General features: G+C 42.5%; 1 protein-coding gene across 10 annotated transcripts in view; it reads left to right on the top strand.

Moving 5' to 3' along the window:
• The window catches only part of LOC109252181 (protocadherin alpha-C2), a 196283-nt gene extending 180764 nt beyond the window's left edge, over positions 1 to 15519 (top strand). For 9 of the 10 annotated variants that reach the window (XM_053907411.1, XM_019424431.2, XM_019424432.2 and 6 more), the window contains exon 4: positions 13569 to 15519. In XM_053907411.1, coding sequence (XP_053763386.1) covers positions 13569 to 13879 — 311 coding nt within the window. In that variant the 3' untranslated portion in view covers positions 13880 to 15519. The remainder of the gene's footprint in view (positions 1 to 13568) is intronic. The other variant, XM_019424423.2, reaches the window with a different exon arrangement.
• The last annotated feature ends 2523 nt before the right edge of the window (positions 15520 to 18042 follow it).

The raw sequence follows: 18042 nt of genomic DNA, 5'->3' as shown, positions 1-18042 counted from the left end.
AGGTTCAGCCAGTCGCCACTGACAGAATCCAAAAGCAGGGAGAGGAGTGGTGGTGAAACAAGACAGGAATTTAGTTCAGTGAGGTTGACACCAGGAAGACAGTGGACCAGTGTCTCAAAGACTTGCTCCAGAGTGCTGACAAGACTTCCAGGTTTATATAGGGAAAATGTGGGGCAAAGGTGGGTGGGTACAAGTGCTGGGCAGTAAAGGTTGGGTCGATCACTGTCTTGGGGCCAATCATGCAGAATCTTGCTGGAGTCAGGGGAGTAGTAGTTAATGCTTGAGGGGCAGTTTCACTTCCTGTCCTGGAAGGCTTTGCCTGCTGGGAAAGATATGCTGGAAAGAAGAACTCAATCAGTTAGAAAGTACAGACTGAGGTCACAGTGGAGGTAGTTGAAATCCCCTTTCACTTAAAACAGTATTGTATTTATTCATTTATTTGTCTTTTTCTTCACCTTAACTCTTGGAGGGCAGGGTACCTGCCCTAATATTATTCATATCTCTGTCCCTAATTCCTAGCACAATGTCTAGTTTATTGTACATAATAAATAAATTTAGTTGCCTCTCGGAGGTGGCTACTATATCCATGTTACCTGTGAAAAAACCACAAGTCTGCTTCACCCAAGTAGTGTAGTAGAAAATAGTAGAATGCAGAATGCCAGAGCTGCGATTTGAACCTGTCTTTTTAAAAAAAAGTTTTTTAGGGGCACCTGGGTGGCTCAGTCGGTTGAGCATCTGACTTTGGCTCAGGTCATGATCTGATGCTCGTGGGTTTGAGCTCCATGTTGGGCTCTGCGCTGATAGCTCAGAGCCTGGAGCCTGCTTCAGATTCTGTCTCCCTCTCTCTCTGCCCCTCTCCCACTCTGTCTCTCTCTTAAAATAAACATAATAATAAAAAAAATTTTAATGTTTATTTATTTTTGAGGGAGAGAGAGAGACAGAGCATGAGTGGGGGAGGGGCAGAGAGAGAGAAGGAGACAGAATCTGAATCAGGCTCCAGATTCTGAGCTGTCAGCACCGAGCCCGACATGGGGCCCAAACTCCTCTGCCATGAGATCATGACCTGAGCTGCAGTCGGACGCTTAACCAACTGACCTACCCAGGCACTCCCTCAAGTCTTTTCCAACTTCATCCATAGTGGGGTCCCACCGTGACTAAGGTGCATCCTTCCTGCCTGCTTCAGAGGGCTCTAGAGAATGGCTCCCTACCTAGCAACCAGTCCTAGGGTGGAAAACTTCACAGCTAGACTTCTTTAATGATCCCTGGGAGTGGCAGAGCCAGATGGGAGGAGGGCCCCTGGAAAGGAGAGTTCCTGGAAGTACTGCATCCAGGAATAAATTGTTGGGGGGTAGGGTGGGCAGGGAGTCAGGTTCCTCAGAGGAACACTACATTGTAATAATACCAATCCTCTATTTCGGTTTCTGCGTGCCAGGCATTGTCCTATGTGATTTACGAGCACTATGTCCTTTTAATGCTCACAGTTCCATTAGATGGATATTGTTATCTGTTTTACATATGAAAGAATGCAGGCTGAGAGGCCAAGCAACTTGCTCTAGGTTACACAACAAATAGGTGATAAAGCTGAGATTGCAGCTCAAATGTTTGTGTCCCCCAAACCTTCATTTTCAGCATTCTGCTAGCCCTAGGTTATAACAGCTTGGCTGAGGCTGGGTGCATTGTAAGAAGGCTCTAAGGGGAAATTGCCCTCCCTGGATTCCAGCAACCAGGAATAAGGTACAGAAAACCATGCAGCTTGAGCCCTGCTAGGTTAGGGGGTCATGGAAAGACATATTATTGATTTTTTTTTTTTTTTTTTTTTTGGCTTACTGCGGGGAGCTTGGAAGATTTGAAACCAGCCATTCCAGTTTCTGAATCTGTGTTCACAGCACATGATGTCTTTATACTCTTAACCTAGAAATGGTAGAGTTATTTTGGGCACAAAGCAAGAGCTGTGGCTTTAAAAATATGCCACTGTATTTATCTCTTCCGCTCCAAAATTACTGAAAATTAGCCCAGCTGTGGCCTGAGGCAACAAATAGCCACAAAATCTCCTTCCAGATCACGCAGCCACTGCCCCCCTCAACCCCCCAAGCAGGCGGTTCACCCAGGAGTGGCACTCTCTGGGGAGTGGATTCAGACCAGCCCGTCTGGCTTCATGCTCACATCATCCCCTCCCTGCCACTCTAGGGGTCAGACTGCTAGGCCTGTGAGTGAGCTCAACTCTGTCTCCTCCCTCATCCCCAAGGCTTCACAGAAATAAAATAATAATAACAAATCAATTATTGAGCTGGAGAGTCCGAGCCAAAAGAATTTTTCAGTTTTATTACCAAATCCCTGTGTGATTCAGGGCAAAAGACCTTGCTGTAATTAAGCCTTCAGTTCCTTACCTATAGAATGGAAAACTCTTTTTTTTTTTTCAAAGTAGGCTCCCTGTCCAGCACAGGGCCCAATGTGGGGCTTGAACCCACAACCCTGAGATCAAGACCTGAGCTGAGATCAAGAGTTAGACGCTCCACTGAGCCACCCAGGCACCCCGGAAATCCTTTTTTATAACAATTATTTTTTATAATTATTACTTATTATAGGGAATATATGTGTGTGTGTGTGTATATACATATAAATGCAAATGCAAAATGCTTCATAAAATGCTTGACCTTTAATAAGCAATTTATCAGTATTCCCTAAGTGACTGAATCTTCTGCTCCTCTGATCTTACTAACAAGTAAAATGTAATGAGTTTTTACTTTGTGTCATGCACTGTTTTATATTCCATAAGGATAATTACATTTAATCCTGCAAAAACCCTGTGAAGTGCTATTATCTCCTTTACACATGAAAACTGAGATACTAAATGATTTGCTAGACATCACATAATATATACGCTGTAGCCATATTTAAACCTACTATTCTGATTATAGAGCCTCAGGTCCTAACAGAGAACACGCAGTGTATTTTTACATTGTCTTGTTTCCTCGGAAAATTCTTTCCACTGACTTTTGAAGGCCTAGGAAGTAGTGGAGAAATGGTGGAAATGCTAGCCCAGGTAGTTGGAGCTTTCTCCCCCTCTCTCTGATCCTGAACAGGATTTGGGTTGCAGACTGCGGTTCTCCTGTGTTTTGTGGGCTGTAATTACTCCGATTAACATTGCCCAATTCATAAAGGCTGAGTGAGGGAGAGGAGGCGGAGCTTGTTCGGGCAGCCCACAGCCCCACAGATGGTAGGATGGGGGTGGGGTAGAGCTAGGGATGCTTTACAGCCAGGTCTTTCAGCAGGTTTGATGGCGGATGGTTTTTGCCTTTTGGTCAGACTGAGCGTGTATGATTCTACAATCTGCTAGGTTCTGCTAAAACACACACACACACACACACACACACACACACACACACACACACACACACACGAGAGACAGATGAAATGGTTGCTTAAGACGGTGCAAACAAAATCGGAGCTGCTTGAGGCTATAGTGGCAGGCTCCGGTGGGGAGAGGAGTCAAGGAAGGGGGAGAAGTGGGATGTCCCTGCGCAGAACGCCTGCATGTTCACCTGCAAACCCAGAATCTGCAGAACCTTCTGTGCTGTGACTTTTCCCTGGGCAGCCAGAAGTAGCAGCGGCAGCCCCAGCCAGAGAATGAGCAATCCAGGGGAGCTGTCTGGCTGGGCCGGAAATGGCTGTAATCATTTAATAGCTTTTGCTGGCTGCACTGACCTAGCGGAGTGGGCGGTAGGCAGGCTCCAGAGTGCTGTCTGGAAAGATAGCCCGGGCTTTAATCAAAATGATGGGTTTTCTGGAGGCTCTTTATTAACCTTAGGACTAAATCCCAAAGATGGAAACAAAGGGATGAATGGGGTGGTAAGGGGAGGGCTGAAACCTGCAGAATGGGCTGTGATTTTCCTGAGCTTGTCACTGCTGCATCCGTGCCCCGCCCCCAGCCTCTGTTCTTCTTTCAGCTGATTCTAGCTTAGGGGTTCCTGCCTGCATCTCTGTCTCTCAAATGGTGGCAAAACAAATCTACCAAAGTAATCGCTACATTTGTATAATGCTTCAGGGTTTTCAAAGGGCCTTCAGGTACAGCTCAGCATGTGGTGGAGTTAAGACTGCCTAGGTTCCATCCGGTCCTAGGCTCTTCCACTAAGTAACTGGGAGATCATTGATCCTTAGTCTCTTCTTTTATAAAACAGACATACCTATAAAACAGACATGGATATTGGCAATATTTACTTCGTCTGGTTCTTGTGAGGAGCAGAAATTATATTGCACACAGGTCTGCTTACCCTGTGCCACGCACATAGGAAGAGTACAGAAAATGTTAAATACATCCAGAATCCTGTGGTGTAGACAGCAAGGTGATCATCTCCATTTTATGGATAAGAAAACTGTTTCAGAAGTACTTATGCAAATTGCCCAGGACTTTGTATTATGAATGATAGAGGTCAGGGCAAGCTCTCAAGTTCAGAAGAGCAAAAAGCAAGGTGAACAGAGGAAAAGAGAATGCGACCCCCCCTACCCCCCCCCCCCCCCAGCATACTCCAGCCTGTGACCCTCCAAGAGCTTTCCTCAAAGTACTATCCTTGGTCAAAATGACTTGGTGTTATTCTGTTGGGGAAAATTAATGTAAATCAGAAAAATCTCTTCTGGCCTCAGCTGACTGCCCAGAGCTGTTCAGAATAGGGTTGGGGGTGAGTTCACAAGGCTGGCATTTGCTGCACTCTGTTCAGGACCTTCCCCACTATGTGCTTTGGCAAACCCACTCATTCCCAGTCCCCGAGGCCAAACTCTGGCCACAGTTCCTTTATAAAACAGTAAAGTTGGATGTTGCCAAAAAAGACCCTGGGCAGTGCCTAAGAGAAGTGTCCAAGGTGGCTTTATAGGATTAAATGAAGTGGCTAGCTACCTTCAGAGGGCAGGGGTTTTGTTGTTGCTGTTGTTGTTTTTTGTTTTTGTTTTTGGTGCAAAAACGTGATTTTATTAAAGTATGGGGACAGGACCTGTGGGCAGAAAAAGCTGCCAGCAGTTTTGTTTTGTTTTTTTTTTAAGTTTATTTATTTATTTTGAGAGAGAGAGAAAAAGTGTGAGTGGGGGAGGGGCAAAGAGAGAGAATCCCAAGCAGGTTCTGCGCTATCAGTACAGAACCCAAAGCCCAATTCGGGGCTTGAACTCACAAACCATTAGATCCTGTGGTGTAGACAGGAAGGTGATCATCGTGACTTAATCTGAAGTCAGATGCTTAACCAAATGAGCCACCCAGTTACCCCAGAGGGCAGCTTTTTAAGTTGGAGATCTTTATGCATTTTAAAAAATATGTATGTTGTTCTGACTTTTTTTTTTAATTTTTTTTTAAACGTTTATTTATTTTTTTTGAGACAGAGAGAGACAGAGCATGAACGGGGTAGGATCACAGAATCTGAAACAGGCTCCAGGCTCTGAGCTGTCAGCACAGAGCCCGACACGGGGCTCGAACTCACAGACCGTGAGATCATGACCTGAGCCAAAGTCGGCCACTTAACCGACTGAGCCACCCAGGCGCCCCTGTTCTGACTTTTAAATGTATTCCTACCTGTGGTGGAGAAATCAGCCAATACCAAAAAAAGGGGAGGAGGCAAAACCATTTACTGTAATTATGATTATATTCTATTAAAGCTTTTATTTATTTATTTTTTTAATGTTTATTTATTTTTGAGAGAGAGACAGAGCGTTAGTGGTGGAGGGGCAGAGAGAGAGGGAGACACAGAATCCAAAGCAGGCTCCAGGCCCCGAGCTGTCAGCACAGAGCCCAATGTGGGGCTTGAACTCACAAACTGTGAGATCATGACCTGAGCTGAAGTCAGACGTTTAACCGACTGAACCACCCAGGTGCCCCTCTATTAAAGCTTTTAAATCCCATTGGCTTGTAATCTGAATGTCAGGGAAGGACTCTGCCTAAGGATCCAGACCCCCACCTGCTTGGTATATGCCTGAAATCCCCTTTCTAGGCTCTGATAGAGTCTTAAAGTTTATTTATTTTTTATTTATTTTGAGAGCGAGAGATGCTGGGGGTTGGGGGATGGGCAGAGAGAATCCCAAGCAGGCTTCACACTGTCAGTGCAGAGCCCCATGCTGTGCTTGAACTCACCAACTGTGAGATCATGACCTGAGCCAAAATCAGGAGTCGTAAAATTGACTGAGCCACCCAGGTGCCCCTCCCCCCCATGGAGTCTTGACTTCATGTCAGTCTTGGCCTTGCCAGTGAGCTAGGTTCCCTAGGACCATAGGGGAGGGACTTGTGGGAAGTCACAGGAGGGGGAAAAGGAAAAGAGGAAACATTCCCTGGATTGACTATTTGCTGGTACTGGCCCTGGTATCTCTTCCTTTCTCATCTTCTTTAAAGGGGAGTATTTCCTTGATCCTGCCCCCAAAGTCACAGCATTTTATAGGTGAATATGGCCAAGGGGCTTTAGTGCTCTTGGTCAAGAGGGACTCAAGATTAGGAGGTCAGTAAGTGTTGTTCGTCAGATTCTGAAGCTCTTATTTCACCTGAATGAGCCCTCAAAGATGTTTGCTTACACATGAACCAGAACAGGTTAGTCACAATCGTCTGTAAGGGACTCTAGAAACCAGATTTCCTTCTGCTCTGCAGAAGCTGGATATGAGGAAGATGCACTGGAATGGATCTCTGATCGCTTCTTGGAGTTAAGGCTGAGTCAGACCAACCAAGACTCCCCGCAAAGGCCAAGAAGCTCAGTGACATGTAAAAGAAACTCATTAACTCTTAGCAGTCCTGCTGTGAGGGGCTCCCTTGTCCAACAGACCTAGCCTTTAATGTCCTTTAATTCTGCAAGATAAAGACATCTCTGAGCTCTGCATCTCCAGATGACAGTCCTGAGGCCTCATGCAGAGTCCTGGCTGTGGTTGGGAAAAATTTCCATCCTGGGCTATGTGAGAGACCCCAGAGTGGTATTGAAACCCAGTTTTCCTAGATGACAAATCCCGGCTTTTAAACACCTGCCTTGCTTTTGTCTCCATCTCTCAAGGACAAGGTCTGTATGTTAAAGGTAAACAGGCAGATTCTGGCTGAGTTCAGTTGCAGATTTATCTCCGATGGCTAAAGAAATTAGTCTTAGTCTCAGAGAAAAAGCACCCGTGGCCCCCGTGTCCACAGAGCTGTAAAGTTCACTCTGCCAGGGGAAGCATGTTGTAGGGAAAGAGATTTGGGGGAGAGATGAAAGTTCCTTGCTTCTTTTCCCTACTGCCTGCTGGTACTTGAGCTAAATTTGCAATATATTCTTAACCTGCCTTCCTAGCCCCAAGAGCTGTGCCATATATAGTTGCCCATATGTGGTTCAATTTATTGGGCTCTTACGTTGTGCTGGCGATCAGGCTTAGCACTTTACACACATCACTTCACTGTCTTTAGGGACAAGCAGCAGTGAGTGCAGTCAGTGGAGGGCTGTTGGATCTGTTGGAGGGCCTGCTGCTTCTCCTACCAGTCCTTGAATTCACCCACCCAGCAAGTATTTATTTAAACCCCTGTTATGGGCCAGGAATTGTGCTAGACTCTGCTTAGGTAGTGGTGAATGAAGCAGATACCTTTTCTGCCTCTCTGGATGTTACAGTGACAGATGGAGGTGAAGGACATTGCTGCTTGGCCGGGAGGGTCATAGAACACCTCAGTGAGGGGGTTACATTTGAGCACAGACTTGAAGAATGAGGAGTCCTGCTAAGAATGGAGGGGAGATCATTCTAGGCAAAAGGAAACTGTGTGCGTACAGGCCTTGAGGCAAAAACAATCCCAAGAGGAGTCTGAGGACCCAAAAGAAGGCCTGTGTGGCCAGAGGATAGTGGTGAGAGGGAGTCTTGGAGATGAGACTGGAGAATAAAAAATATCAGATTATTGAAGGGCCTTATATACCATGTTAGGGAGTTTGATTTTTATTATTTTGTTAAGGCAGTAGAAAGCCTCTGAGTAATTTTAAGCAGAGGAGTGATGTAATCTGCTTTCTATTTTTAAAGAATTTTACTGTATGTATGCTATATTTCAGTTTTTAAAAAAGGGAGAAAAACTTAAGGAGTAAAGATGACTCTGGCTCCTGGGTGGAGGGCTAGAGAGAAGCAAAAGTCAAAGCAGGCTGGACAAGGAAGAGCCTGTTGCTATAATTCACATTCAAGGTAATGGTGCCCTGAAAAAAAGGTAGTGACAGTTCATATGGAGAGAAAAGGACAAAGTCAAGGTATATTTAGGAGGCAGGAATGACAGATCTTGATATACGTTAAGTGGAGAATGGAGAATAGGGAAAAAAAAAATGGAAGTTTCTGGCTTGAGCATTAAGGTGAATGGAATGCCATTTATTGAGACTGGAGAGATTTAGAAAGGAATAGATGAGAGGAATCTAGAGTTCTTTCTGCTTGACATGTCCCATGAGACTTTCAAGAATAGATATAGGATGGGCATTTGGAGACATGAGATTGGAGCACAGAGGGATATAGTCTCTAAATATAAATCTATATCTCATCAGCATATTTGGACAGTACATGTACTGATGGACATGGCTGAGACCTCGAAAGGAGTGAAGAGAAAGAAGAAGGTACAGTGCCAAAAGAGGAGAATGGTTTGATAAGGAACTCATAAAAACAAGTGTCTCCCAAAGCGGCGGACAGATGCCCCTGAGAGGTTCACTACATTGCAGACTAAAATGTGACCACTGGCTTTGGCAATAATGTGATTAGTGAGCTTGACATGAGCAGTGTTAGAGAAGTAGTGTCTAAGAATGCCAAATGAGAGAAGATAGGTAAGGGACAGGTCGGGAGATGGAAATGGCAGATGTAGAGAATCTGAAACTGTAATTAAATGTAAATGGTTTATCTTGCAGAATTTTTCAGGATTCCAGCCCAGGAGCAGTGTCAGATACATGCATGCTACTGTGATGTCAAATGGTTTCAGTGTCGTGGCCGCTGGGATTACTTTACACAGAAAGACTATTACTCTTCCTCTCTAGATCTGACCTCTACTCTTCTAGAAGTCATCCATATCCTTTATCATGTGTCTTCCAGCTAGATTCTTGGGGAGGTCTTGCATTGAAAACCCCTGTGGATACATCATAATTTCCCCCTACCCAGGGCAAATTTCATCTCTCCTCTGGAATCTCCTTTGACTTTCTCAAGTATAATTAGTAATTTTTTCCTCTGGAATCCCATAACACTTCTTGTGTACCTTGGTGATTACATTTATCCAGTTGCCTTATAATTGCTTGAGTGTCTGTCTCAACTAGACTCTGAGCACACTGAGGGAGGGGGCTGGGTTTGGAAAGTAAGTTTGGCTCCCAGTGCTTTACCCAAACAGGACTATATTTACAACAGGATTCCATTCTTCTATACTAGGTAGCATCCCTCTATACCCACACATCTTTCCATCTCTTCTCTGCTTCATCCCATCACCCCTCAAGGTTATTGTGATACAGTTAGGATCAAATAGTTTTTTCTACTAATTCATCTTTTGTTTTGGACAAAGTAGGTGTCAAAATACATTTGTAGCCAAAGTTTTCTGTAATCACACACTAATTTGCTGCTGCTTATGCTGCAGCTGCTGCTGCTTCCTTCCCCCCCCACCCAACCTCCTCCTTCTTCCTCCCCCTATCTCCCTGCCTCCCCCCACCACCTTCTTCCATCATGTACCTGTGGTTTAGGTTTTTCACCCATTACCTGAAGACAATTAAAGTATTTTGAGTATAATTGCAGACAAAGGTTCTGAAATCCTTTGGCGGTTCTTAGTTTGGGGGAGTCGGGGGACGGGGGTGTTGTCCAGGTACCACAGAATCTACTTATGTCTACAGCTGCCTTTTATGTTACCATCATTATTGAGACCTCCATTTAAAAAATTCTAACAGAGAACTCAGGAGACCCCAGAGGTCCTTAGAACTGGTTTGAGAAAACAGTAGTGTCTACCCAAAATGAGATTCAAGTATTTCAGTTTGTGATTACAATAACAAATGCCCAGGGCTTCTTTCATTGTAGAAAGACTACAAAAAGTTAATTAACAGCACTAATTGTTCCAGGGAATGCCCTGTTTACAATAGCTCTTACAACCTCAGGACTTTTGGTTCTTTGTTTCTTTTTATGAAAAAGATTCTCTTTAATAATATTTTTTTTTTCTTTTTACTGAGGTATAGACATATAACATTATATTAGTTTCAGGTATACAATATAATGATTTGATAGTTGTATACATTATAAAATGATCACCACATTAAGTCTAATTGACATCTGTCACTATAGTTACAAAAGAATTTTGTTTGTGTGTATGTATGTGTGATGAGAACTTACAGATCTCTCTTGGCAGCTTTCAAGTAAGCAGTATCATCACCCAGGTGATTAAGAGTCTGACTCTTGATCTCAGCGCAGGTCATAGTTTCAGGGTTGTGAGTTCAAGCCCTGCATTGGGCTCTGCACTCTCAGTGGGGAGCCTGCTTGGGATTTTTCTCTCCCACTCTCTCTGTGCCTCCCCTGTTTGCACATGCTCTCTCTCAAAATAAATAAATAAATAAGTTTAAAAAAAGAAAATAATTGGGGTGCCTGGGTGGCTCAGTCAGTTAAGCGTCCAACTTTGGCTCAGGTCATCATCTCATGGTTTATGAGTTTGAGCCCTGCATCAGGCTCTACACTGTCGGCACAGAATTTTAAAAAAAGAAAGGAAGGAAGGAAGAAAGGGAGAAAGGAAGAAAAGAGATGCTTTTTAAAAAACAAACAAACAAACAAACCCAGAAACAATCATCACCATGCTGTATGTTAACATCCCAGTGACTTATTTATAACTGGAAGTTTGTACCTTCTGACCACCTTCACCCATTTCACACATACCTGTCCCCTTCCTGCCGCTGGCTACCACTAATTTGTTCTCTGTCTCTATGAGCTTGGCTTTTTGTTTTTGGTTTTGTTGTTACTGTTGTTTTTTAAATTCCACACATAAGTGAGATCATACATTATTTGTCTTTCTCTTTCTGACTTATGTTGCTTAGAATAATGCCCTGAAATTTCATCCATGTTGTTGCAAACGGCAAGATTTCATTCTTCTTATGGCTGAATAATACTCCATTATATATATTGTCAAACATAAATAAAATCGCCAGTTATTTTGCCAACAAAATGAGTTTATTAGGGAATAGCAGAGGAATGCAATTTGGACAAATGGTGGTAAACCACAGGCAAGTCCTAAGAGACTAAGGAAAGGTCACCTCTTACTAGGTTTTAGGAGGAAATTGGGGAGGGTTGTTTTGATCAAAATTCTTTGGAAAAGAACAAGAGTCTGACATCTGTGGTGGTTTCTCTTTGGCTTCAGGTGGTGGTTATTGTGTTGTTGCTGGGGCAGGAAAAGATTGTCCTTTTTTTGTCTTACAAGCAGGTGATAAAAGTCCTGTGTGAAAAGTATCTTTGTCAAGATAAGAGTTACCTTCCTTCTTCTTGTTGGTAGTGCGGGCTTCCAGGAGTGGTATGTGTGTGAGAGATCCCCCTTCCAGGCTTCCTGACTCCATTATTTTTTTTTTTTAAAGTAAGCTCTACTTGCAACATAGAGCTTGAACTCACCACCTAGAGATGGAGAGAGTCACATGCTCATGGATTAAGCCAGCCAGGTGCCCATCCTGACTCCATTAAATGAGGTTTTCTTTACTCATTTTTACAATACATGCCACATTTTCTTTATCCATTCTTCCATCTACGGACACCTAGGTTGTTTCCATATCTTGGCTATTGTAAATAACGCCACAGTGAACACAGGAGTGCACATATCTTTTCAAGTTAGTGTTTTCATTTTCTTTGGATCAATACCCAGAAGTACAATACCCAGAATTACTAGATTGTATGGTATTTCTATTTTTAATTTTTTGAGGAATCTCCACACTGTTTTCCATAGTGGCTGCACCAGTTTACATTCCCACCGACAGTGCTCACAGGTTGCCTGTTCTCCACGTCCTCACCAGCACTTGTTATTTCTTGTCTTTTTGACGATAGCCATTCTGACAAGTGGGAAATGGTATCTCACTGTGGTCTTGATTTGCCTCTCCCTGATGATTAGTGATAACTGGGCAACTTTTCATGTACCTTTTGGCCATTTGTATGTCTTCTTTTTTAAAAAGCCTATTCAAATCTTCTGCCTGTTTTTAAAATCAGAGGGTATATTCTTTTGCTGTTGAGTTGAATGAATTCTTTATATATTTTGGATATTAACCACTTATCAGATATGTGATTTACAAGTATTTTCTCCCATGCAGTAGGTTACCTTTTCATCTTGTTGATGGTTTAGTTTGTTGGGCAGCAGCTTTTTAGTTTGACGTAGTGTAGTTTGTTTATTTTGCTTTTATCGCTTTTGCTTTTGGTGTCAGATTCACAAAGACTCACCTCAAGGAGCTTACTGCCTATGATTTCTTTGAGGACTTTTATGCTTTCAGGTCTTATGTTCAAGTCTTTAATCCATGTTGGAGTTTATTTCTGTGCATGGTGTAAGACAGGGGTCCGGTTTCATTCTTTTGCACATAGACGTCCAGTTTTCCCAAAACCATTTACTAAAGAGAATGTCCCCTCCCCACTGTATATTCTTGCCTCCTCTGTGGTAAATTAATTGACATATATGCATGGGTTTACGGCAGGGTCCTCTATTCTGTTTCAATGATCTAAGTGTCTGTTTTTATGCCAATACTATACTGTTTGATGACTATAGCTTTGTAATATAGCTTGAAATCAGAAAGCATGATGTCTCCAGCTTTGTTCTTCCTTCTCAAGATTGCTTTGGCTGTTGGGGCGCCTGGGTGGCTCAGTCATTTGAGTGTCCGACTTCGGCTCAGGTCATGATCTCACCATTAGTGGGTTCATGCCCCACGTCAGGCTCTGTGCTTACAGCTCAGAGCCTGGAGCCTGCTTCGGATTCTGTGTCTCCCTCTCTCTCTCTCTCTGCCCTTCCCCCACTCATGCTCTCGCTCTCTCTCTCTCTCTCCCTCAAAAATGAATAAACATTACAAGAAATTTTTTTAAAGATTGCTTTGGCTATTTAGGGTCTTTTGTGGTTCTGTACAAATTTTAAGATTTTCTATTTCTGTGAAAAATACCATTGGAAATTTGGTAAGGATTGCATTGACTCTATAGTAATATTAATTCTTCCAACCCCTGAGCACAGAATATCTTCCCATTTATTTGTGTCATTTCTTCAGTTTTTTCCATAAACATGTTAGAGTTTAGAGTACAGGTCTGTCACCTCCTTGATTAAATTTATTCCTAGTTCTTTTGTTGCCTGTTCTGCTTTAACCCAGTACATTTTCCATCCCATTCCCAGGCAAAATAATCACGACCACATTCTTTAGGAAATTCTGCACAAAGAACCAAAAATATGTCCCTAGAAAATTAGACCTCCAGACCCGTGGTGAGAAAATCTGCCTTCCTGATTGTTTCCGAACACTGACCTTGCCCTCAGGCTCAAAGAAATAAGCCCTGATTTCTTGGGGGGCGGGGGAGCCAGGGTTGTCTGTGCAGCTTCCCCTGTATTCTACCCACTAGCATGACCTGGAAGGCGTGTGCTGACTCTTACTGACTTGGGATGTTTTGTCTTTCAGAACCAGAGGCAGGAGAAGTGTCCCCTCCAGTGGGTGCTGGTGTCAACAGCAACAGCTGGACCTTTAAATACGGACCAGGCAACCCCAAACAATCTGGTCCCGGTGAGTTGCCAGACAAATTCATTATCCCAGGATCTCCTGCAATCATCTCCATCCGGCAGGAGCCTGCTAACAGCCAAATTGACAAAAGTGACTTCATAACCTTCGGCAAAAAGGAGGAGACCAAGAAAAAGAAGAAAAAGAAGAAGGGTAACAAGACCCAGGAAAAAAAAGAGAAAGGGAACAGCACGACTGACAACAGTGACCAGTGAGGTCATCTCATGGAAACAAGCCACTTAGCCAGTTTTTGTAATAATGGCAAATCTCTCCCATGTAGCAACTCCCCACTCCCTTCTCCCGTCTCCATGAGCCCTCTCTTATAGACCTCAGAAATCTGCAGAAAGTTCCCTGTGTCTGTGTAGATCACATTTAAGAGGTTTTGTCTTAAAAGCTTTACTAAGTCTGGTGTTAACTCTTTCTCTCCACTCTGGCTTGTTTTCAGAACCTAAAAAGCAGACCCAAGTTTCCTTTCTCCTCCGCCGCAAAGGAGAAGCTTCCCAGCCCCGCCAGTGAGAGGTTGGACTCTCTGCCCTGTGCTCCGGGGATCCTGTCTTGATGACACTTGCAGGGCAGGCTCAAAGGTTTTGAGATTGAGCAGCTTGGGTGTCTGTGGCCACTGGGTTTGTGTGGTTACCGTGGGCGTGTGAGTGCCAGACATTGGCTGGGATGGGCCAGATGAGACTAGTTGGTGCAAGGAGGGCCGGGAACCAAAGGCAAAGAAACAGTGGGAGTTGCCAATCCAGGGGGAACGTGAACTAAAAGGGACCAGACTTTCTAAATCTTACAACTCAAGAGGCACTGGCCACCCTCTCGCAGACAAAACCACCCCTGCCGACAAGGCTTTGGGCATCCTCAAGTCTGTTGGCTGTGGTGTCATTATGCCTAAAACCTGCATTACACCTACAAGCCAACAGTTCAGTGTTGAACGGGGCCAACCAGGGCACCAGAAGCAGATCTGATGTGTTTGCTGTGCGTCCTTGTGCTCACTTTATCAAAAATTCTTTTGCACACAATGTTTATGAAAAGGCTAGATCCTTTTCCAACACATATGCAAAAGCAGAAGCGAAAGAAAACCCCAACACCTCACTTTATGCTGTTTGTTGTTTGATAGATTTATTTAAAAAAGAGAAAATCTATGACTATAAATCTTTAAAGAGAAATATGACGAGTCCCCCCTCAACTCCTCAAAAGAGAATCCAGTCTACAGCCATTTAAATGATCATTGCTGCTACAGAAGTGCTTTAAGAGAATTGCCTGAAACATCTGTATTATACCGGCCACCTGCCAATCACAGCTTTACTCTTTCAGGTCACTCTGGGGCTGCCTCTTGCATGTATTAATTACTAAATAAAAGGATCTTTCTCTGTCTCTTTTCTAAGAAACAATTACGTGCACTTTGAATACACAGTACCTTCTCTAGCCAACTATATCAAGACCCCGAAATTGAAGAAAAATAATTGTTTTCTCATACACACAGTGAGCCGACTTTCCAATCCTCGAATTCTGTGATTTGTCTTGGTGTGCCAGCCCACACCTTCTCTTTGGTTTAGTTTTCCTTTTTTAGAACACTCTGAATTGCTAATCTTGCTGACACCTATGATGTTACCTGAAATCAATCTCCCATATGTATGCTGTATGCTATTATAAGACTCCTGAAATATACTTACTCTGTGCTTGTGTATGTGAATGTTAATGCAACTATACCTAGAGTGAACTTTAAGCTTTATTGTTGAATGTAATTCCATTATATTTCCTTTTGTACACCTGTGAAAAAGTGGAGTAGTGTTTTTTTAACCATTGTTAATCAGCTTTTGTGTATGAAAGACACAGTAAAATTTCTTTCTTAAATCAAGACACTGGTGATTCAAGGAATTTTATTTATGGTCAGCCAAGAGCTGTCTCTTGCCAAGACTCCCACTGGCAAGGGAATAGATAGAGCTGTTTTTTTCTAGTAACAATTCTGGAATGAATACCGTGGTTATTCCCTGAGGGTATGCAAGCACAAAATTTACCAATCTGACCTCTCTGAAGTCACAGAATGCTTTGAAATTATAATGACATCTGGAATATCAGCTCATAGCGAAGAATAAAATTTACTGTCACCTTAAATAAGAAATTTTAATTTTGTTAAAATGTACAATTTAGAAGTTTAATTACATTATCTTTTAAACGTTATCATAAAAGGTAGGAGTCTGTTATTAAAACAAAAACATTAAATCTAAAAAAAAAAAAAAAGCCTGTTCTGTCTGCTTTTAGCTTCATTCTCCCATATTTTGAAGGGTGTGTAACTTCAGCTCTGCAGGATTGCATGGGGTAAAACTTGTTGCCAACACATGTGAACCATTGCTACATTGTAGGTTGTGATCATTTTGCCCCACTGAAACCCATGTATCTGACCTTACGTGCCTTTTGAATACTAGGAGAATCGGGCTAATTTATTAATGATGATAATTATGATGTATCTGTACAGCACTTTTTACATTTGCGAAGTGCTTTCCAGTCCATGTTAGTTACTAGTTATTACAGCTGTAAGGATAAAACACGCCATGTGGATTCATTTTTAATTGGTGCTATTGGTATTTATTCTGTTATTGCTAATAAATGGAAAATGGTGGTATGAAAGAAATGGTGGTCATTTCTCAGTATAAGAGTAGGAGAAAATAGAACGCTGATTATCATTAGCTGTTATTTTTGAAGAAGTTTGCACTATGACTCTTAGAGTATTGCTCTCTGGCTATCTCCCTGGCTGTGTTTATCACTAAGGCAAAACGCTCGATGGAATCAAGACTCAGACTCTACAGTATTACTAGAAAGGGCAGTCAGGAGGCTTCGGGGTCACTTCCCAATACACTGTTTCTGTCTTCTCTAGTAAGAATTGCAACAAACCAATTTTTTATCCCTAGAGCCTTCCAGTCATCTTATTCATTACGTGTTTAGCCTTTGCTCTTCTCTCCAGTTGGGCAAATAATGCCCCCAGGAAATAAAATTTTATGCATGCAGGGCATATGGTAGCCACTGTATGAAGTAGGTTCAGTTCACAGTCTATATTCCGTAACAAATAGATCTTCCTTTTGTAGTTAAATTTGGTGAGCAGTTATTCTCAGCTGGGAGCAATTTTGCTTCTCAGGGGACGTTTGGCAACATCTGGAGACATTTTTGGTTTTGCTACTTGGGTGGAAGTTCTTCTGGCATCTAATGGGCAGAGGCCACAGATGCTGCTAAGCACCCTATAAGGCACAAGACAGCACCCCGCAGCGAAGAGTTTTCCAGCCCCAAATGTCAATAGTACCAAGATTGAAAAATATTGAAACAGAATGAGCGTATAATTTGTTGTTGAATCTATTTTTGAGATCGAAAGGGAACACCATTAATAATTGGGATACAAGATTTAAGCTGGGCTTAAATCCCAGTTTGCCTTGTATGGTGACTCTACTTACAGAAAGAAAGAGAAATTGACATTACACTAGATCTTAACTGGAATATAAATAAAAAGTTGGGAAAAAGAAAGAAAAGAGAAAGAAAAAAGTAGAGGAAAGAAAGAAAGAAGAAAGAAAAAGAAAGAAAGAAAAAGCAAGCAAGCCAGTACAGCTCTATAACTTGTTAGCTGGGGAACCTTGGGCAAACCACTATGTCTCTCAGTTTTTCAGCCTCTGTTTCATCATCTGTCAAATGGGAATAATTCTAGTACAGACCTTATAGATTTGTGGGGAAGATACAGCAAGATAACCTCAAAAAGGTTTTAGCACAGTTTCTGGCTCACTGCTAGATAGTTGTTATTATTAATAATCCTTTTCTTCCATCTCCTCACCCTTTTTCAGAAATTTAGCTGTTACACTCAGGACAATTTTCCTATTGATTAAAATGTGAGTGACAGATTATAAAACATAAACTTTGCAATAAAAATATTTTTACTCCTTCATATTTTTGCTCACCTCTGAAGGAAAAGAGGTGAAGTGAGTTTCCTAACTCTTTACTTATTTCTATCCTGAATAATGAGGTTTCTAAGTGGTCAAGCAACCATTCTGTTTACAGCTGTTCCACGTCAATGATCTGAAAGCCAGAGATCAAAGGGTTTAGAAGTCACTTTGCATGTTCAAATGAATAAATTCCACATGAGCTTAAGTACAACAACTTAAGAAAGAGAAGAGTTACCTCCACAACTTCTTTTGGCGAATGGGCAACTCAGGAACAAACCAAGTTTCTCTCTCTTAAGACTTCTTGATGTGGGTCTTTTAGAGAGAATGCAGGATTCATGCTTTCGAAGAATTACAATTCATCAAATTTTAAAGGATAAGGTTCCCCGGTGAGTGTTCAGAGCCTTTGCTGTTGGCTTTTAGGCTAAAGTCAGATTCTAAGTAAGTTGCAAGATGTCATA

Source organism: Panthera pardus, unplaced genomic scaffold, assembly GCF_024362965.1.
Source record: "Panthera pardus isolate Hobbes unplaced genomic scaffold, ASM2436296v1 HiC_scaffold_2, whole genome shotgun sequence".
NCBI lineage: Eukaryota > Metazoa > Chordata > Mammalia > Carnivora > Felidae > Panthera > Panthera pardus.
This window is presented reverse-complemented; position numbering and strand designations above follow the sequence as displayed.